Here is a 21,043-nt window from a genome sequence, read left to right as displayed (position 1 = left end):
CTGGGTGAGTTCCAGGGGATCCTGTTAGTGTCTGTTCAGAGCCGTGCCAGGAGGGGTGAAGAGTGAGACCCGTGAAACCCCAGTACCTCCGGCACGTGGTGGGTCCAGGCACGCGCTTTGCTTAAAAATCGTGACTTTATAATCATTCCTTCTCCTCCGGGTAAGTCCCGGGCTCCTGAATATGATCAGTAAGAAATGGTTCCCCTCTCCTTCCCCTCTGGCCACGGTGTCCAGTGGTGCCCCTGGGAAACCCCCACCTAGCTGTGTGCATGTGGCCCTCTATGGGAAATGGTCTTTGAAGATGCCACTAAGGATCTTGAGATGATGCCATCCCTAAATCCAGTGTCTAGCGTGCCTGTAACCCCAGCGACTCGGAAAACTGTCAGGAGGATCTCAAGTTCAAGGCCAGTCTTGGCAACTTAGCAAGACCCTGTCTCAAAACAAAATGCAGGGGCTGGGCTGTGGCTCAGCGGTCGCGTAGCACGGACGAGTCCCTGGGTTTGATCCTCAGCACCACATAAAAATAAATAAATAAAATAAAGGCATTGTTTCCAACTACAACTAAAAAAAATAAAAAATAAAAAAATAATAAAATGTAAAGAAAAAACAAAGAGCCGGGGACGGGCTGGGGATGCGGCTCAGCGGGTTCAATTTCAGGACAGAAAGAAAGAAAAAAGGAGAGGCCGCAGACCCTGGCCAAGAGGTGCAGGAAGTCAGGCAGGATGGCAGTGAGGCCACCATAAGCCTCGGAGGCCAGGAGCCACCAGCAGCTGGTGACAGGAGGAGCCTCCTGAGGAAGCAGGGCCTCTGCATCTGCAGGTCAGGTTTCTCCAAACGGGGAGAGGGCGATTCTCCTCCCGGCCCCCAGCTGGGGTAACCGCCCAGGCGGCCGCAGGGGACGAAGCCAGTCACCAACGCCCCACGCACTGCATCGGTTTCGGATAGCAGCAGTGCGTGGGCTCACAGTCTGAAGGCTCAAGTCCTGACCCCAGCGAGCTTCCTGAGGGCTGAATGAGGGCCTCCTGGGCTCCCAGCTCCGGGAGGTCACTGGCGACCCCAGGCCTGGGGCCACGTCCCTCCCGTTGAGCCTCCATCCTCACACGGCTTCTCCCCGTGCCTGCGGTCTCTCCTGTGCCCAATTTCCCTCGCAGAAGGACACCAGTCATGTCTCGGTGAACCAGTGCCACCCTAGGCACGTCATTTTACCTTAGTCACCTCTTAAAGATCCTGTCTTCAAACAAAGCCACAATTTGAGCTAACGGGGGGTTAGGACTTCAGCTCTCTGGAGCGGGGAACAGTTCATCCCCAGCAATTCCATGCTCCAAGCTCTCCCCCACCCCAATGGCAGTGCCCAGTGTTGAGGGGCTCTGGTTGTGGCCCAGGCTTGCCCTGTTCCTGTCCCCTCTGGTGAATGGCAAGTGTTCTCCCTCCTCATGTGTAATGCCACCTCCTCCAGAAGCCACTGACTCCGAGAGGCCCACATACGCCACCACCCATCCCTGTCATAGTGCCCTGTCGTGGAGTGTGCTGTGTGACAGTGTGACTGATCACTGCTCACCAGCAAGCCTGGACACCAGGCCCCTGGAGGGCAAGACTGTGTTTCCTGACCTCCCCCATCCCCCCACCCCGCTCCACTTCGTTTTAGTACCAGGGATTTGACCCACTGAGCCACACCCCAGACCTTCTTCTTCTTTGAGACAGGATCTCACTAAGCTGCTTAGCCCCTTGCCAGGTCACTGCGGCCGGCCTCAAACTTGCAATCTTCCTGCCTCAGCCTCCCGAGTCCCTGGGATGACAGGCATGCTCCACCACAACGGCTCTTGGTTCTTTTCCTAAGCCACTTTAGTTAAGTGTGATTGATGTGCAAGCAGCTGTACACAAGGAATGTGTACAACTAGATGGGTCTGGAGATCGTATGCATATGACCCCGTCACCATAGTCTATGCCATAAACATGTCCATCCTCTCCAGAAGCTTCCTCTGGCCCACTTGATATTATTTTTCCACCCTAGGCTGGGCGGCAAGATCAGGTCAAGGGTCTTGTCATGGGCATGTGCACACAAGGCCTGTGGCTGGCCATGGTGAAGCCAAGGCCATCTAGGGCTCCTGCGGCATTGGACTCCTCCCTGGAGAGCCTGCCCCACCCTGCTGCAGGTCCAAGGCCCCTGACTCCCTCCCACAGTACCTGCATTCTGCGTCACCGGAGCAGGTGCATGCTGGGAGGCTGGAACCCTGTTCTTACAGGGCAGGGCAAAGGCCTCCCAGGAATGTGGAGGGGTGGGCAGAGATGGGCAGGTGGCCTTGGATTCCACCTGGCTCAAGAACACCAGGTGGAGCAGAGAGTTGCCTGGGCAGGCCGGTGAAGGGCTGGAGGGAGAGCAGCAAGGGTGAGGGGCGGGGTGGTAGGACAGAGCAGGCTGAGCACCGGGCAGCGCGGACACCTTAATGAGATGGAAAACCTGCAGGATGACTGGTGTGGTAAGAGGGTGGAGATAAAACTTCTCTAGTTGGACAAGTTGAGTCTGTTTCCTGAAGGCATCTGGGGGGCTGTGGCTAATGGATGGGTCTAGGTTCTGTGGCCAGAGTCCTCCCCTAAACCAGCAGCAGCTGCTTGACCAAAATGCAGAGTCCCAGGCCCACCCTGACCTGCAGGGTCACAAGATACCCAGGTGGCTGGGGACGTGCTGGGCTAGGGCTTCCACATGGCTCCGCTGAACAGCAGCAGAGGCCTGGGTCTATAGCACAGGCTCTCACCAGGTGAGTGATTGTGTCCCCCGGCAAAGTCTGGAGACTTGGGCATACAGGAGTGGGGGGGGGGTACTCGTGGCAGAGACCAGGGATACTGTTCAGCATGTCCTACTGAATAGCTCAGCTGTGCATCAAAGTCATGGGTCCAGGGTCAGGTGTCCAGGCTGAGAAGCCAGAGTCTTCATGGACGCAGGAGAGGGTGCCCTGTGACTGTCCTGGGCCTTGTCCCCCTTGCCCAGCCCCCAAGCCACACAGAAAAGCCAGACGTGGATGAGTCACTTACAGTTTATTTTTGCCTGAAGTATTTCACATCTCTTTGTACACAGCTACGAGACAGAGTAGCAACCATCAGGAAAAGCGACAGTGCGGGGGGAGGTGGCATGTCTTGTTTCTTCTTCTTCTTCTTTTTTTTTTTTTTCTTTTTTTAAAATTTTTTTTGCTTCTGCTTCTTCCTGCACCGGAGTGCTGTGAAGTACGGAACCGGGGTAAGAAAGTCAAACCAAACAACGGAAAACAACAACAACAGAAAACGGAACACAAAACAGAACACACTCACACACGCACACACCGGAAAACCTGGCACGAAAATGAAGTAAGACTGAAACCCAATTTCTTTTTTTTTTCCTTTTTTAAAAAAATGAGGGCATAGTAGGGGTAAAAGTCTACTAGCAAAGTATAAAACGACAAAGCATGTTTCCATCGAGTAAGATTAAATAGATATAAAACAATGACATCGACTGTGGGTTAGGTCTGAGGTGCCGGTGGGGGGACGTATTTGTGCTGAACCAACAGAAAAGGGAGCTGGGGGAGAGGGGGACCCCAGATAAACCATCACGGGACTGTCCTGTACAGTGAGGGCTTGTTAAGAAAAAGCCAACCGTTATAAAAGAATGGAGGTTGTCTGTCTTCAGAACAGGTGTGGGGACAGGAACGTCTTCGCTGCAGTGGTCACGGTGATAGGGGTGGCTGGGCAGTCAGGCTGGCAGGGGCGAAGGATCTCTCTTCTCCCAGGAGACCATGCAGAGGCGGGCATGCGTGAGGGCCATGGGGGCAGGGACACGATGGTTGGGGAGGCCACAGGTCGCAAGTCCAGTAGGGGACAGGGAGGGACAGCAAGGGCTGCAGGGGGTTGGGAGCTGTGGGTGGGAGCAGCTCTTCTACCAAGGAGGGTGGGGGCTAGAGCCCCTTCCAAATCTGTGACAGGGGCCAGGAAAAGAACTCGGGCCTTAGAGGAGCAAGACTTGGTTACGGGGACCCCATTTCTTCCTCCTCCCCTGAGCCTGACCCCTACCCGTGGGAAGTGGAGATGTCTGGAAATCAGGAATACACAGAGGCAGGGGTGGGCAGGGAGCAGACAGACAGACGGGAGCATTAGCATACAGAATCCTTTACGAAAAAGCAATTAATTTTCCAAGGAGGGTCTTTTTTTTGTCTTTTGTTTTTTTTTTTTCTTTTTTTTTGTCTGTTTCCTTTAAAAAAATAACAATACTACCACTAACCCAACAGCTGACTGGTTGTACAGTACTACACGCCAGGGGGTGGGGAGGGGTCAGACTTCATAAATAAGAGCAGGTCCCAGACCCGCAATTTGTCAACATTTCTTAAATAGGTGCATTATTTAAATCTTATGTACAACAAGAACCACTTTGCATAGCAATGGTGAGGACACAGGACGGTGGGATGACGTGACTGGTCTTCTCGTCTGACGGCAGGGGCGGATCCCACTCAGCTCGGGCCTCCAGGAGGAAAGCTCCTGGGCTGGCGAGATGGCAGCGTCCCAGTTGACAGTGACATTCCCACACGGCATTAAACACAGAGGCAAAGAAAATCCACCAAGGGCCCCTGGCCGCCCCTTCCTGCCCCGCTGAAGCTCCTCTTGTTGCCACAAAGTCCGCTTTAGATCAGGTCAAGGTTCCGATTATGAAGCTAAAAGAATGAGGCGGGGCGGGCGTGCTGTGGACCCCTCCCCCGCCCCAGGCTCCCCCTCCACCCACAGCGGGTGGGACCCAGGACCTGCTGCCCTAGGCTATTAGTCAAGAGTCGCTGCTGCAACGTCCCTGCCACCGCCGAGCTTCACCAGGCTTCTGTGTAGCGGACGTCCACCTCCTTCAGATTAGGAAGCTTGGCCTGTGGACAGCAAGGGCGCAAGGGGGTCCCTGTCAGTCACATGCCACTTGGGCCTGGAAGCAGCTGGCATGGAGCGCCACCCTGCCCTCTCTCAGACTCTGCAGGCCGAGGTGGGTGAACCAGCTCTGCCGCTCACTGGCTGCCTGACCTGGAGCAAACCACGGCCTCTCTGGCCCCGATTCCTCCGCGTGGCAAACTAGAGGCACAGCCTCAGGCTGGAAGGACGGTGCTGGGGTGGACTACCCCGGGGCCTCCCGCTGTCTACTGCTGTCCACCCGCTCCGTTACCAGGCCGTGGGTGGGAAGATGGAGTGGGCATGGCTAGTCCCAGGTGTGAGGCGGGGGCACGCCCCCTGGACCTGGGGCGTCCTGTGACCCCACCTCTCCCTCTCAGCGCGGCTTCCACCTTTCTGCTCTGTGGCCGACTCTTCTTGTTTCTATTGGTTTCTTTCCTAAAAGCTTTCACTGTACAGAGGCAGCTGCCCCCTGCCTTCCTGCCTACCCAGCTTCCCTGGGCCCTGCCACCGGGAGTCACAGATGTGTGCACACCCATGAACACACGCGCACTCAGGAAACTCCTGGCCACCACACTCCCGCACTCAGCAACCTGGGGCCCCACTGCCGGGCAGGGCGGCTTGCTGCGCCTGAGTCGCCGGGCAGCGTGGGAAGCACACGGAAGCCAAGCTTTCCAGACCAGGCGGCCCACGGAAGAATCTAGATTTCCAGGTTCTCTCCCAAAACAGGAAGATCAGGCCAGATGGGCAGCAAATCCCGTGACTCTGCCTGCCTGGCCAGCGCACAGGCCTCCTGCTCTGGGTCCTCAACACTGAAGCCGGCTGAAGTCCAGAATCACCAGGCTGGCACCACGCTTTTCTTGAGTGTGTGAAAATAAAAACTTGAAGAAGCAACTTTCCCCTTGAGCAGCCTTTTGGGCCCCCTGCACCCCTTGCTCCCCCTGCAGGGCACAGAAGCACAGGACTCTGGGCACCCGGATGCAGGGCACTTGGGGCTGCATCTCGGGCTGTGGTGAACAGGGAAGCCTGGGCGGGGTGAAGGCACACAACTAGCTCTGGCAGGCATGGGGCCCTGGCGCCGCAGCCCTCCCCAGCCAGGGTGAAGGTCCACGGCCCACTGGGCAGCACAGGGAAGACTCAGGAGTGGGTGGGTGAGGCTTGGTGGCCGTGCCCCCGCCCTTCCTGTCCCCTGCCTCCTCTGTGTGCTCATCTGGATGCTCTAAGTCCCTCTCTGCTGGCCGTCCCACCCCTCTTGCTGGTCCCTTTGAGCCCTTGCTTGCCAGGACTGAGTGTGCCTTCTGGGCAGAGGTCCTGGCAGCCACACCCTGGTGCCCTTCCCAACAGGGGCCTGGGGGCCGTGGGTCCTCCAGCGTCTGGAGCTTGACCTGAATGAGCCCTGGCTGTGGAGGTCTGCTGCGCAGGAGGTGCCACCAGAAGGGGCCACGGGAGCCCGGCTGGAGTGGGGCTTGGCCACGGCTGCTGGAGGAGTCCCTCTAAGAGGCTTCCAGTGCGGCTCGCGGGTGCCACCTGTGCCTTCTGGCCTTCAGACGCAGCCCACACTTCCTAGGGTGCCAAGTGCTGGCCTCACCTGCTCCTTCTGGAGCCGCTGGCCCAGGCCAGGATGGTGGCAAGCCCTGCCTGCCAACTCCCCGAGCAGCTCTTCCCAGAGTGCCAGCACTCGGGTCCTGCTCCTGCGTCCAGGGTTCTGTGGCCCACGCGTCCAGCCAGGAGCCCAGCTCCTCAGCCGATGGCACTCGCCCTGTGAAATGCTTTGCCTGCTTCTACTCTGGCTCCCACACACAAAAAAGCTGTTTTCCACACAAGGGCCTGAACAGGCTTTGAAAGCATAACTCGGCACCCTGCAAGTGCCCTTGTAGGCTTTCTGCTGAGTGGACGGAACCCAGAGGCCTCCTGCGACTTGCCAGGGCTTCTTCACCGGCCCTGTCTGTTCCCCGTCTCCCTTTCTAGCTCACGTGCAAGTCAGGTTTGCCTTCTCTGCCTCAGGGCCTTTGCTCTTTCTCTTGCCGTGGGCATCCCTGGTTCTGTATCTTTGGGTCTCAGTATACATGGCCTCTTCGAAGGGATCGTTGCTGGTTCCCCACACCAGTGGCCTCCCCTATTTCCGGTCTCTGCATGCCCTGCTGGCCTCCTCCTCACCAGCCCACCCACCCCACCTGCCCTCGATGCTCTCCTTCACCTGCTAATGTAACAGCCCCTTTACTGGAGAAGCAGCTCTATGCACCGACAGGTGGCTGCCTGCCGCAGGGAGGGCGTTTACCTTCAGGTCCTCGTAGGTGTCGGCCGAGAGCTTGGTGCTGTTCATGTTCAAACTGCAGAGACTCTTCATGGCTGCCAAGGCAAGAGACAGAGCTGGGCCTGCGGGAGGAGCCCCCTGCAGATGGGCGGGGAGCTGCCCCAGGTGGAGTCTACTCAGGCGCAGGTCTTGATTCTAGACCAGGGATCCCCAGAGCTTGCCTGACATACCCTGGACCTGCACAGGAGGCTGGCCCTTCCCCACGGGCAGCCAGGACGCTCTCTGGGAGGTGCAGGCTCTGAGCCGCTCCCCAAGCTTGGTGTGAGTCATGTGGGGATTTGTGGGGACACAGGTCCCTTGCCCATTCCCAGAAATGCTGAGGCTGGGACAGGTCCTGGAATCCACAAGGCCCATCAGACACGCTTTCCCATGATTCCGAGGAGCACACCTGCTGCAAACCTCACCCCTGGCCCCTGCCTCTCTCCCCAGCCCTGCTGCCCGACACCATCTGAACCGGCCCAGACCTTGTGGGGTTGTGACCAATGCCCAGAGCATCGCCTTCCGGGCCACCTCTTACCATCTATTGCCACATCCATAACCTACCACCTCTCTCGAAGCCTACTCTGGTCCCCTGCCTGCTGAGCCAGGGGCCAGAAAAGGGAAAGCCAGTCAAATGCAGATTTCCAGGCTCAATACCCCCAAGATTACAGTTCATTAGGCCAGGGTCAGGGCACGGGGATCTGCATTCCAGGTCCCCTGAGGACCCTCAGGCTCTTGTGTTGGGCAGCGCTCCTCAATCTAGAATGGGCCTGGCAGTGGCCTGGGCACCTGAGTGCCAAGCAGTCTCTGTGGGGAAGGGTGGGCTGGACTCCCTCCTGATTTCCTTCTACTAACTATAGGCTCCATGAGGGCACAGACAGGCCCCTTTCTCTCTTGTTCCCACAAGTGCTTGGCAAAGAGCAGGTGTGCTTATATAGTGGATGCCAGTCATTCAGCACAGTGTGGGAGTACACGGCCCTCCCCACAACCCTGAGACTCACAGCTGAGGGCCAGCAGGCCGGCGTCGGTGACCGGGGTCTCGCACAGGTTCAGCACCTGGAGCATGGTGAGGTGTTCCGACAGGAGCCGCAGGCCGGCGTCTCCAAACTGTGGGCAGAGAGACTCTCAGCCACCCCAGGACCCCAGGCTGGGGAAGAGCTGGGGGGGGGGGGCTGGAGCTGCTCTATGTCCCTCCAGGGAATCTGATGTCTGCCTGTCCTGGTTCAGATCCAGTTTCTGCTGGGGGCTGGGGGCCGGGGCCAGGGGCCAGGGGCGGGCCCTTCCTGGAGTCGGTTTCAGTGTCAAGGAGGCTCTGAACTCAAGTGACCCTTAAGTTCCCAGCAGCACCTGCTGGGCAGGACGGTGGCAAGGGTGGAACAGGGTCCAGAGGGCATGGGAGCAGCATGCTCCTCTTCTCTAAGATGAGGTGGTGACACAGCCTGTGCTTCCCAGGATGGACGGAGAGCTCAGCAGGTGAGCCTGGTGCAAGGGCCAGCAGAGGGCAGCCAGCGATGTCCTGCGGGAAGCAGCTCAGGAGCTCCCTGTGTGCTTCCTGCAGCCACAGAACTGCTTCCTGTCTCAGCCCAATCCCCACCAGCCTCATGCTCTGCGTGTCCTTGTCCTGGGCCTCAGTGTTCCTAATTGTGAAACAGGCCACTGGGTTTGTAGGCCCTCAACCCCTCCCACCTGCGGAATGGCACCAAGCTGGAGGAAGAGGGTGGTAGCTGGGCCCCATGGACACCAGGGAGCACAGGGCAGGGAGCACAGGGCAGGGAGGGGGCAGGGTGATGGGGGTGAGGAGGGTGCGGGGTGAGGGTGCACACCTGAGTGGACCACAGGTTCAGCTGCTTGAGAGAAGGCAGTTTGATGAGGTGCTCAGCGCAGGCACTGGTTACGTTGGTGAAGGCCAAACTGAGGTTCTCCAGGTTTCCAAAGGAGCCCGAGCTCAGCAAGCGAGCCAGGTCAGCGTCCTGCAGAGGGTGGTGGACTTAGGGCAGTGCTGGGCCACCTGGAGCTCCCCAGGCCCTGAGGAGCTCCCTGCCTCTTCTCCCAGAACCTCATATTCCCTGGCTCTGTGGAGAGGGCTCTGGGCTGCAAAACCTGGGGCTGAGGTGATGGTGGGCGGGGCGCCTCCACCTGTGCATGCCGCTGCAGGAACAGGTGAGGCCTTGCGTGTGACTCACATCCTGAGTCACCAGCTCCGGTGCTCTGAAGCCACACCCACCTTATGATGTGGGTGCATGCACGTCTGTGTGCACGTGCATGGGCCTGGCTAGCTGTGTGCTCCCAGGCAGCCCCTGCTAGTTTCCCACATGCAAACACCGAAGCGCCCAGACTGACCAGCGCCTAAGCACGCGTTCCACCCCTTTCTACCGAGTCTCAGTGGCTGCCTGAGTTAAGGCTGATCTCCCAGCCCCCTGTGCAGCTAAGCAGGGCCATGTGGAACTTCTGGAAGGGCCTTAAAGGGAGGCCACGATTAGAGTGGAATCGCATGCCTGGAGTGTGGCAGATTTCTTGGTTTGAGACAAACCATGAGTCAAGGACAGTGGGGCAGCAGGTCAGAGGAAATACGCTCCCTGAAGACTTTGGAGAAGGGGAGTGGTGACACCCAGACCTCACAGGGTTGTCGTGAGGATAACACAAACCAACGGCACAGTATCTGGCATTCAATGCCCAAGGGACATTAGCTCCTTACCACTATTGCCACCACAACTGTGATGACAGTATCACTAATATCACCGACATTCTTAGCTATTTATTTATTGAACCCAGGGCTTCACACATACTAAGCAGATGTCCTACCACTGAGCCACGTCCCTAATATCACCAGTAATGTTGATCACAGCATTAAATTTCTCTTCTTAGTTTTCATTTCTCTCCCTGCAACCTGCTGACCCCGGGAAGAGCTGGCCTGCCCCACGCCAGGGGGTCTTTTCCACCCTCCCATGCCAGCAGCAGGTGTCCATCACTCCCCAGCAGGGTGGCCCCCGCACAGCCTCCCTCCCTGGCCCTGCAGAGAGCCAAACCCACTCACCGTGGACTTGGAGGGCAGCGTCAGTCTGGTGGGCCCGCCTTTCCTTTGCTGCAACAGAAGCCAGACTGGTCAAGCCCTGTCCCTCCGCTTCTACCCCGGTTACCAGCCCTGGTGGAGCTATGGCTCTGCTCCCAGAGCAGAAGGCAACCTGAGCTACCCTGAGCACAGGCGCCACCAATCCAAGTCTTGCTGGCGCCACTGTTGACAAATCCCACTGGGGGCCCTGGAAGAGGTGGAGGACTGTATCTCAGTTCCCAGTCCAAGGGCCGAGGGGACTGGGTGTGTAACATCCGCGCCCAGAACCCACTGGGTGAGGGTGGCTCAAGACCAGGGGCATCAACTCCCTGCCACTTCCCCCGCTTCCAGCAGCTCATGTGGCTGCCCGAGGATACAAAGTCCATTGGAAAAGAGACCCAGGTGCTGACATTTGGATATTGGCCATGCACCGAAGCAGAAGGAAGCTGGGCATGGGAGGTTGAGAAGGAGCCAGTCCTGGCCAGGTCAGGTATGAGCTGTCTGACTTCTGGCCACTTGCTTTACCTCTCTGTCCACCTGGGAATGGTTGGAGACCCAGGCCGGGCGGCGGGGACTCACCAGCTCCTTCAGCTCCCGCTGCCGGTCGCACAGCTGCTCGTACATGCGCTTGCCCACGTCCGTGCTCTCCAGCGTGGAGATGATCTGCAGCTGCGTGTCGTTGTTGTCGATGATGTTGTACTCCAGCATCAAGCACAGGATCTGGGGAACCAGAGGGGCACTGAGGGCAGGGTCTCCGGGGTGCAGAGGCTGAGCCCCGCCACCCCTGGGGAGGGTCTGAGAGAAGCCGTGCACATGGAGGGAGGGCTCCCTGAGAGCTGGCACGCTGCTCTCCTAGCACTCCTGGCTGTGTGGTGCTGGGCAGGCCCAGCCCAGCTCCCGGCCAGGACGGCAGGGAGCAGCGTCCATGCAGCTGTGTGCAGGTGCGTCCTCAGCAAACGTGCCCAGGAATGAGGCACGCAGGACCCCAGGGCTGCCAGGAAGCAACAAGCCGTTTCTCTCCCAGAGTGCGGCAGGAGAGGGCCCTGGGCACAGCCGCAGAACACATTTCCCAGTGCCTCCTGCACTGGTCAACTTGGATAGCAGTGCCTCTAAGACCCTCTTTCCAATGACCTCCCTACAGCCAAGGGGAGCCCACCTGGCCAGCCCCTCACAGCCGCTCTTGCCTGCCTCCTGTCTCCCCACTCACCCTCTTCCCACCTCACCTCAGCCCCGACCACAGGTGTCAAGACCAAATCTGGATTCCTCACCAGACCCTTGGGCTCCTAACAGGCTAAGCAGGTCCAGCCATCCTGACCTCCAATAAGCCTCTTTCTGCCATAGGGCCTTGGCACGGGCTGTCTCCACAGACTGGACCCTCTGTTCCTGTCGCCCTGCTAATGCCTCCTTGGTCCTACACTTCACCATAACCTCTAGTCCCACAGGAAGCACGTGGATTTAACACCTGCAGTTCTCTAGGCTCTTCCCACTGAGAGATGGCGTCTAAGTCCCATAGCCTTGACCAGCAGGTCGCTTGGTGACTCAGGTCTGAGGGGTCGAACGTGGCAGGCGTGACACTGCCTGACTTAGGAGGCTACGTTAAAAAGCAACATGGCTTGGGCCTGGCTCCTCCTGAACAGTTGCTGTGGGAGTCCCAGGCTTCGGGGACTTTGTGCTGGTGGTGGGAAGCAGGGGACAGGCCACACAGGGAGAGGCTGGGGAGTCCTGCCGCTCCAGTCTTGCTTCCCCTCAGGCCAGGGAAACAGGCTGTGGAGAGGACCCAGCCCAGCCTCTGTCGAGTGGCCTCATGAGACCCCAAGCGAGCACTGCTTAGCTGAGCCGAGACACCTCCAGATCCACGAGCCAAACAAGTATCACGGTTCTAAGCCCCCTCTGGGGTTGTGCTGCGTGGCCACAGAGGAGCAGGCTGAAACTCCCAGGTCTCTCTGACCAACATGCTGGATCACAGCGGAAATAAAACACTGACCCAGAGACGCGCTGAGCTCAGCAGGGTTGGGCTGCTCCTGCTTTGCCCTGGTTCCCCATGCTCTGTGACAGCTCCTGGCTCCTGGGAGCCCGCCAACGCGGACGAAGGGCCAGGCCAGCTCCTTACCTCCACCATGGTCTGGTTCCCCCTCAGCGCCAGGAGCATGCAGGGGCCCAGCTTGTTTTCCGCCAGGGAGAGCAGAAACTTTTTGGTCTTGTAACAGGAGCCCATGAGGATGTGCACCTGCGAGGCAAGAAGGCCCAGGTGACGGCAGGGCCACCAAAGGAGGGGCTGTGGCCCCCAGTGCTGGCTCCTGCCTGCTGGGAGGAAGGGAGGAACCCGGAGCCATTGCATGGATCCTCCAGAGTGCTAAGCAGAAAACTGCATCTTCAGTGACCACCACACTCTCCCTGGGGATGCATGGGGCCCCTCCCAAAGAGGACAGACCTTAAGGACGTTAGGCTGAGCAAATAAGCAGGAACAGAAGGACAAATGTGACCACTGTGTGGGGCTGGGATGGGTGTGTTCCCAGAGACAGACGTCAATAGTCTCAAATGGTAACTCTTGTTAAAGTCCCTCTCCAGTGCCCAGGGGCTGTGCTGGCATTCCATTCTCTGAATTCTTAGCACTGCTGGACCCAGGTGGAAATCTGGGGGCAGCCCTCACTTGGGGAAGCACTGGACAGCTCCCACACCTGGGGCAAGTTGTCACCCACTCTGCTTCCCTGCCAAGCCCCCGTGAGCTGGAGTGTTGAAGGAGATGCCCACCCCATAGGCTGAGAGCTGGGAGACCCGCTCCCCCCCATGTGCTCCTGGTCTGTCTGTCTGGTGTTTGGGGAGGTGTCCATGGCAGGGGTCCCCAGGCCATGGAGCTGGGGGAGGAGAAACCTCGCCTCTTCCCCACTTCACGCGGGCTGGGAGGCAGCCTGATCCAGGGGACACTGCCGTCCCTTCGTTGCCATGAAGTACCCCATTTCCACCCGGTGGTGGCCGCTTCCTTCCCTGCGCCACCACTAACAACTCAGGCACACACACAGAGGCACTGAGCCAGGCTGCCAGCTCCCTGATTCTCTCACGCTGAGTCCCTGCATCAAGGGCGGGGAGCACTGTGTTGCCATGGTGAAGCTGTGACATCAGAGGCCAGAGAGGCTGCGAAGAACAGGAGCCGTGTGAGCATGGGTGGGCAGCAGGACAGGTTTCTGGGGTGCGGGGCACTCGGAAAGGAGTCCTGCAGCAGCGAGTGGTGGGGAGGGAGCCTGAGGGAGGGGCCCAGGGCTGCCCTCTAGGGCAGCTTCAGAGGCAGCACCTCACTGTCATCTCTGCACCAAGTCCACCGCAGTTAGCTGTCTGCCCAGTCCACAGGCTGCCAGCAGAGGGGACAGCAGCCGCAGGCAGCAGCTAGGAGCATGGCTGTGTGGCCTGCCTCACCCAGCATCTCGTCACCAGTGTGCCAAGGACAGGCTTACAAAGAAGGCCTCAAGCAAGCTCTGAACCTCTCTGGGCCTGTTCCAACCCAGGTGTACAGCGACAGGAATGCTGAGCAGATGAACAAGGGCGGTGTGTGAGGGTCCGACAGGGTGCAGGGGGACACCGGGGGCACTGTGGATGCAGTCCTGAGATGGGAAGAGCCACCCCGACCCTGACCCCTCTCTGCAAGGACTAAAGGAGTCTGTGGGTTTGAGTGCCTTCCGGCGCCACGTGCTCAGGCCTCTGCCCTAAGCTCAAGCAACTGTGGGGCCTGGGCAGTAAAGGCTGTGGCCATTAATGGCCTCGTCTACTATACAGGGTAAAGGTAAGGTTCCTCCTCCCAGAGCCAAGTGACGTGGGCAACGCTGAGCTCAGGTAAGGAGCGAGCAGGTGACCCCCATCAGCACTGTTTCTGCAGAGGTGTTCCTGGACAGGCCACAGAGGGCTTGGGGCAGCTACTCTACTGGTCAGGAGGGGCAAACCCTGTGCCCAGCGCAGTTCCGCAGAGCCTGCACTACATACCATGCTGGCAAACAGCTCCCCATCATCGTCACAGGCCACCCCTCCGGGGCTGTAGAGCTGAAACCAGCCGTCCTTGCCAGCCCGCACGCTGAGCAGGCAGGAATGCACCTGCGGCAGAGAAGCAGAGGGTCAGCCTCCCGTGGCGGGACCACAACACCCGATCCACAAGGGAAGTGCCAAGGCCCAGCAAGACCAGCAGGCCCGAGACTCCCAGCTGGAATACCTTTGGGGAACAGAGGTCCCCACACCCTGGGGAACGCCAACTCCTACATCAGTTCCCTGGGATGGAGGCCAGGGCCAGCCACACAGCTGATAGCCAGCCAGGCTCGGCCTCCTCAGCTCCCTTCCCTGGGGCTCCTCCGGGAGGGCTGCTTCCTTCCTCCCTCTGCCGGGTCTCTGCCCCTCTCCCTGCAAGCCTCTGACTCCTCCCTTGCTCTCTGTCCCCCTTTCTGTATCTCTCTTGTCACGGTCCTGGGGCAGTCTCTGTCGGCCTCCTTCCCCACCACTGTGGTGTTCCCTGCTTTCACGTCCCGCCCCCTCCCTCGGCCTGGGCCCCTGCCGTCCTCCTCATGAGGGCTCATCTTTGCTCCTTCTCCATCGAAGGGTCTTTGTCCCGGGCACCCAAAGCACGACCTCAAATTCCTTCCCAGAGCTGTGTGTGCCTCCATGAGCATGGGTGCGAGGAACTCTGTCCATTCCAGTCCCACACGAAGAGACGGGGACACAGTCACCCACACACAGGCCTTTGCCCCTCCCTCCCGTCCTCAGCTGGAGAAGGCCTGATCAAATCCTTCCAAAGTCAGGACGACCTGCTGCCGGGAGTCACTTACTCGCAGGTGTCACGGTGGGCACGCCCCCCCACAAGTAAACACAAAGCAGAGGCAGCAAGCGTCCACACCGCCCTCTGAGCTGGCAGAACCCAGGCTGACGTGCCCACTTCCCAGAGTCACAACAAGGTATGAAATGCTAACCAACCAACATGGCCAGGAACTCAAAGACGACAACTTGGGCCTCACTCAGAGGGGGAAAGCCAGGAGGGGAGAGGGAGGAATGAAGGGAGGAGAGACGGAAATGGGGAACAGCAGAGAAAACCAAGAGGCCAAGAGGAGAAGGGGCCACAGGGCAGGCGCACGAGCAGAGCGGCAGGCTGCTTCCTGTGGCCGGTCCCTGGCCTCAGCACGGCACCCTGGCCTGGCACTGGCCCTCCCACAGCCGCTCTGCCTCTCCACGCTTTTGTCCTCAAGTCTGTTTGGACACAGAGTCCCTTCCCAGGAAGGCTCTGAGACTGTTCTCACACAGTGAGTGACTTGGGGTGATATATCCCAGATGACTCGGGCTCCACTCCAGCTCCTTAAAAGCTCCTACCTACAGCGAGGCCCTAAGCAACTTGGCAAGACCCCGTCTCCAAAAAAAAAGGACAGTTGATGTCATGGCCATCTAAGGCCTTGCTCACACACAGGTGCTGGGACGAAGTCTACCTGTCCCCAGAAGCCTAGCTTTGCTGAGGGTCGGATGTGTGGCCGTTTATGGAGGCCTTGGCCACCATGCCCAGGAATAAAACCTGCTCAGAACCTGGCTCGGATTCCTCCTGGGCCTGCCAACTCCTGGAGCAGCAGCCCTGGACAGGACCCCAAGCCGCCTGGGGGCTCAGCCCACCCCTCCATCAAGGCCTTCGCAGCGGGGGGAAGCCATCAGCCAGTGGCAAAGCATCTCTGGTTAGCTAGGTCCTGGGGAGCAGTGCCATCACAGACGGTCTATGCTGGCCACGGCTGTACACACCAGGCAAACATCCTCCGTCAACTGCACCCGTCCCCTGGTGGCCAGACAGCCCCTGGCAGAGCCTCAGAGGGCTCTGAAAGACCCTCATGTGACTGCTACCCCCAACAGCATGCCTCCTTGCAGAGAGAGGCTGGGTGTGGCTCAGCCTCGGAGCGTGTGCCTAGCGCGAGTGAGACCCGCCTCCACTCCCAGCTCACCTCTTGCCGCGGGTCTTCCGCAAACCTCTGAATCACATACTTCAGCTCCCTGGAAGAGATGGGCAGGCAGGTCACTCCTGGCCTGGGTAGACAGGGGGGTGGAGGCATGGGGCAGGGAGGGGTCAGGTCACAGAGGGAACGTCTGACAGGGCAAGGCGTGTTGCTAGGGCAGGCTGCAGGAGCACGTCCAGGAGGATACACTGCTGCCTCCCAGAATGCACGTGGCTCAGAAAATGGGCTAAGAGGCTGGCCAAGGAGGGTGACCTCAGAACAGAGGACGTGCCACCCAGGAGCAGGGAGGCGGGTGGAGGGTGCTGCCACCGGAGTACTCACTTGGTGAACTTCTCGTGCGCAAGCGCTCTGTGCAGAAAACAAGGGAAACACGCAGTCAGCACGGGCTTCCTAGCCACTCCAGAGCGGCCCTGGGACTGTCTGACTTTGTGTTTGACTCGAAGAATGAAGAGGGGGTTAAAATGAGAGACTGACGTTTTGTCCCCACTCAGAGCTCCAAACAAAGGCCTCCTTTGAGGAGTGACAAATCCTAGCAAGGTGACAGGCTAAGCCCATGCCCTCCTGCCACCAGCAGGGGCACTAACCGGGTGCTGAGCTTGTGCACTTGCACGTGGGCTCTGGGGACCCAGGTGTCGTTAATCGTTCCACTGTCAAGGCCTGGCTGCACTAATTACTGCTGCACATCGGCAGGCAGCCGGGGACCATTTTTCAAGCGAACTGCATCATGGGCCACTGTCAAGTGTGTGCCTGGGCCTGTGGGGACACTGGCTGTAACCAATGACGCCACAGCCCTTCCGAGACCCAAAGCAGCTCTCAGGAGTTGGATTTCTCCGGTCTCCAGACCTCGGCCCTTGGGGACAGGACGGGCCAGCAAATGGGGCAATTACCGGTGTAATGCCTCCCTTAGAGGAGCTGCATTTCATAAACACGGGCTCCTTAATGGGCTCCGGAGAGAGCCCAGGCAGGCCCCCGAGGCCAGGCCTCTTCACATGGATCAAAACAGACCTGGAGGCATGTGGAGACCTGGGCCCGAGGCAGAGCTCTTGGCCCCCCTAGGCCATCACCACAGATGGCACTATTTTCCTGTGATGCTTCTGATACTGGGATCAGGGCTGGCAGAGACAGAGGGTCCATTTCAGCCCAAATTCACGGTGGAGCCTGAGCTAATCACCATAGCAGGGTGGTGAGAGCTTCCTGCACTTTACCATGCTGCTGCCGGCAGACAGTTCCAAGTGCATTTTCTTTGGATTTTCACCATCCCCCTTGGAGACAGAGTGGCAGGTGTTATTTCCCTTTTGACGCATATTAAAAACTGCTAACTTGCTGCCGCAAGGCTTCATGGGAAGGCTGCTGCCTCCTGAGCTCAGCCGATCCTTGCCACAGAGCCCTGGGCCTCGGGAGTCTCCTCTAACGCCCTGTGGCGTCCACCCTGCTCTCCCCGTGACTGGCTGTGCCCCTGCCATGACGTGCCCTGGGAGGTCTCCCTGCAGTGGAGGTTCAGGGCAGTGGACTTACTCTTTGGGGAATGGAATGGGTTGAAGCAAGCTGGCCAGAGACGGTCTCCAGTCATCATAGTCCGACCTAGAATGAGAAAACATGTGGTGAGGACAGTGGTCAGGGCGAGGCTGCTGATGTGCCGTCCTGGGTGGGCAGCAGGATGAGATGCTAGTCTGGTGAGTTCGCCCACTTCAAGGTCCAAGAGTGGTGGAGGGCACAAGCACCTCATGTCCACAGTGCAGCATGAGGTCACCAGCAGACCCAGGCCAGCTTCCAGACGGCAAATGCAGGGTCACTGCCTGCTCCCCAGGATCTCAGACCTGCCCCACCTCTGAACAAAGCCTTCGCTGTCATTATCCATGCCCTCTCTTGAACCACCAGGAGTTGTTAGGGGCCAAATTGTGTCCCCCTGACCCAAATTCAGCCCCTAGGACCTCAAAGTATGACTGTATTTGGGAATCAGCCCTTTAAAGTCGTGTCAAACGCAGCCCTCAGGGCGGGCTCCTCCAACCCACTCACATCCACACAAGAAGGGGAAGCCCAGACACCAGGACACACCAGGTGTGTGCATGCCGCGAGAAGGAGCCCCCCGGAGTGCCTATGTGAGAGGCCTCAGGAAGGACCCCCCACTGATGCCCTCATTCCGGTCTCCTCAGAGTGGAGAGAACACACGCTTCTGCTGGTCACGCTGCGCGGTACTCAGTGTCCTGTGCTGGCCATCAAGCACGCTGACACGGCCGTGCTCACCCTCGACCAGAAATGAAGGGGCAGCTGTAGGTGCCACGCCGTCTGAGGGCAGTCCAGGCACCTCCAGTTGTACTGGATGCTTCGATTCCTGCTTCCAGACAACCGCTTTCTTTCTGCAGCTGAGGCGACACTGAGAATGCTGCGATTCCGTCACCTGCAGCGCTGCACTAGAGCGCGCCGAGCGAGCACTTCGCCCGCACCAGCCCATGGAGTCTGCTAGGCAGCCCCGGCAGAGCCCCAACTGTCCCCGACGAGCTGTCAGGCGCCTGGCGAGTAACTGCAGAGCTGCTCCACGTGGGCACAGGAGGGAAGCAATGCCTGGGAGCCCCCGGGTGGGCAGGGCTGCTCCCGCCCCACCAGGTCAGCTTCTAAAAGAAGGAAGTGTACTGCCCACTCCTGCCCCAAGAAGCCAGAGCAAGAGGGTCTGGGATGGGGGGGCGAGCCAGCCGTCTCAGTCTGGGAAGAAACGGCCTGCACACTGCGGCAGAACTTCCTGAGGACCCCCGTTCTACAGATGAGGGAAACCAAGGTTCAGAGATGCCTTGTACCTGCTACAGGTCGGAGCTGGTAGTTGAGGTCTGGCCTTAGGTGTCTCTAAGGCACAACCCACCTTGTCTCCCTCCCCAAGCCTACACTGACTATTTGTAACACTGACTATAATTTGGTTACAAACTGAGTTCCTGATTTCTCTGGCTTTGGGGACTTAACTGAAAGTAAACCCAGAGGTAGGTGGCTCTTGCCGAATGTCCTAAGCCAAGCCTGGCACTCCAAGGTCCAGGGCCGAGGCCCTCACGCAGGGAGAGAGGGCACTGTCAGGGCAGTCCCCCGGGCAGAAGGTCCCTGCCTACTCCCCAGGATCTCAGACCTCCCTCCGGCCCAGGCAGGGGTTGGGGCTCACCTATGTAGCCCCTGTGGTGGGTGCTGGCCTGGGACACGGCTGGTGCTTGGGAGAGGTGACACAGCCTGGGGACTGTGGTTCACTTAGAGCAGAAGGGGACATTGATCAGTCTCCATTCTGTGGAGCTGTGAGAGGATGGCCGAGAGCCTATCTTGGGCCAGGGGCAAAGGGCTGGCACATGGGGGCAGAGGGATGACCAGGGACCCCAAGCCTGACTCTTGTTCTTGGGACCTGTGACTCCTTTACAGTGGGAACACAATGTTTCTCAGCCTCCCTATCCTGACCTCCACCAGGAGCGGTTTTCCTAATCGCCTCCTCCCCACATACATTTTAACACACTCTGTCTGCTGTCTGTGTGCTGTACACCTACAGGGCCTTAGACAGAAACGGCAAACCTGTTTCCACCACCTAGGACAAACACTAGCTTCTGTGGATCATGCCTGGTTTAGAGACCCCCTGGATGAGGGATCTTCCTGCCCGGCCTTCCTCCAAACAAACCCATGATATAGTGGCAGCCTTTGGAACCTGGACCGTTCTCTTGAAGGTCCTGAGGAAAGGCCCAGATGTCGGGCGCCTGGGAGAGAATTGCCAGGAGCCTGGTGGCCCAAGGTCAGTTGTGGTGGCGGTACTGGCTGACTTCTGCCAGGCGCACATTAGGTCCCGTGACCCCAAACACCAGGGGAGCTGGAGAGAGCAGGGGGAGGGAGCCTCAGCCATCTGAGAGGCGCAGAGCTGGCCTGCCGCAGCGAAGGCCTGTGTGCTCTGCTGCCGTGGAACTTGGAGCCCAGAGGCCCCAGGGTGCAGGCGGGCACGTGCCTGTGCCCTCAGCTCTTTCTGGGGGAGGCGTACACTTTTGCAGCTCGTTCATCTTCCCTTCAAGATGCCCCTCTGGTCATTTCCCCTACCTTCACTGCCTCGTACTGTTTCCGGCAATCTACATGCGACCTCAGGCACAGCACTTCTAAGTGCCACGCTCTCTTCCAGAATTTTCCCGAACGTCAGCTCGTGTGGTCCTCCTGCAACCCAGTCACACGGGCATTCCTGCCACCTACTGTACAGACAGGCACACTGTGATTAGAGAGGGTCCCCCTTTGGGATGCTCAGCTGGGTGTTCAGCCACCTGTCAATGACCAGCCACCTGGAGCTCTGAGCTGTTCCGTGACCAGATGCTCCCTGCCAGGCGGGCCTTCTTCTCATTCAAGGGGAGAACACTGCAGCGCCAGAGCAGCCTCGCTGCCCAGAGAGGCCCAGAGTGAGGCCCAGCAGAGGCTGAATGGGCTACCACTGGTCCTCCTCCTGCTCCTCACTGGACACTCAGGCAATGTTCATGGGCTTTGTCCTGGGCCTGCTGTCCTGTCCAAACCCCACTGCACCTCAGTTTGCTAGGCCTCCTATGACCCGGTTCCTCTCTTTCCTGCAGGGACTCCTCATGGGGTTGAGGAACATGGTGGTGGGATCTCCAAAGAGCAGAGCTTCCCTGAGCAATACCTGATGGTCTCCTGTGATCCTGCCCAGTAAGGCCTCCCAGCCACCCGAATACCCCAAGGAGTCTGCATTTCCCCTGAAGACCCTGAGGGTGGGGTTCCGGCCAGAGTAGCTACAGCCTGTCAAACCTCTTTAAAACCAGCCTTTGCAAGGAGTGGCAGACAGCAGGAGCAGGAGGGTCAGGAAGCCCTCCGCAGGCTGTCTTCTCTCCCTGGACAGAAGCGCAT

The 21,043-nt window shown here is 58.9% G+C and overlaps 1 protein-coding gene across 1 annotated transcript in view; it reads right to left on the bottom strand.

The window, feature by feature from the left end:
• Positions 1-3,346: 3,346 nt before the first annotated feature.
• Positions 3,347-21,043, bottom strand: part of Cmip (c-Maf inducing protein) — a 196,808-nt gene continuing 179,111 nt past the window's right edge. The window contains exons 11-21 of the mRNA XM_026393018.2: positions 17,705-17,770; positions 16,511-16,537; positions 16,178-16,226; positions 14,202-14,309; positions 12,340-12,456; positions 10,809-10,949; positions 10,215-10,262; positions 9,004-9,150; positions 8,182-8,287; positions 7,166-7,236; positions 3,347-4,874 (exon numbers count right to left, since the gene is read on the bottom strand). Coding sequence (XP_026248803.1) covers positions 4,821-4,874; positions 7,166-7,236; positions 8,182-8,287; positions 9,004-9,150; positions 10,215-10,262; positions 10,809-10,949; positions 12,340-12,456; positions 14,202-14,309; positions 16,178-16,226; positions 16,511-16,537; positions 17,705-17,770 — 934 coding nt within the window. The 3' untranslated portion in view covers positions 3,347-4,820. The remainder of the gene's footprint in view (positions 4,875-7,165; positions 7,237-8,181; positions 8,288-9,003; positions 9,151-10,214; positions 10,263-10,808; positions 10,950-12,339; positions 12,457-14,201; positions 14,310-16,177; positions 16,227-16,510; positions 16,538-17,704; positions 17,771-21,043) is intronic.

Source organism: Urocitellus parryii, chromosome 15 (genome assembly GCF_045843805.1).
Source record: "Urocitellus parryii isolate mUroPar1 chromosome 15, mUroPar1.hap1, whole genome shotgun sequence".
Classification (NCBI taxonomy): Eukaryota; Metazoa; Chordata; class Mammalia; order Rodentia; family Sciuridae; genus Urocitellus; species Urocitellus parryii.
Note: the sequence above shows the minus strand (reverse complement) of the source record. Positions and strands in the feature narration are given on the sequence as shown.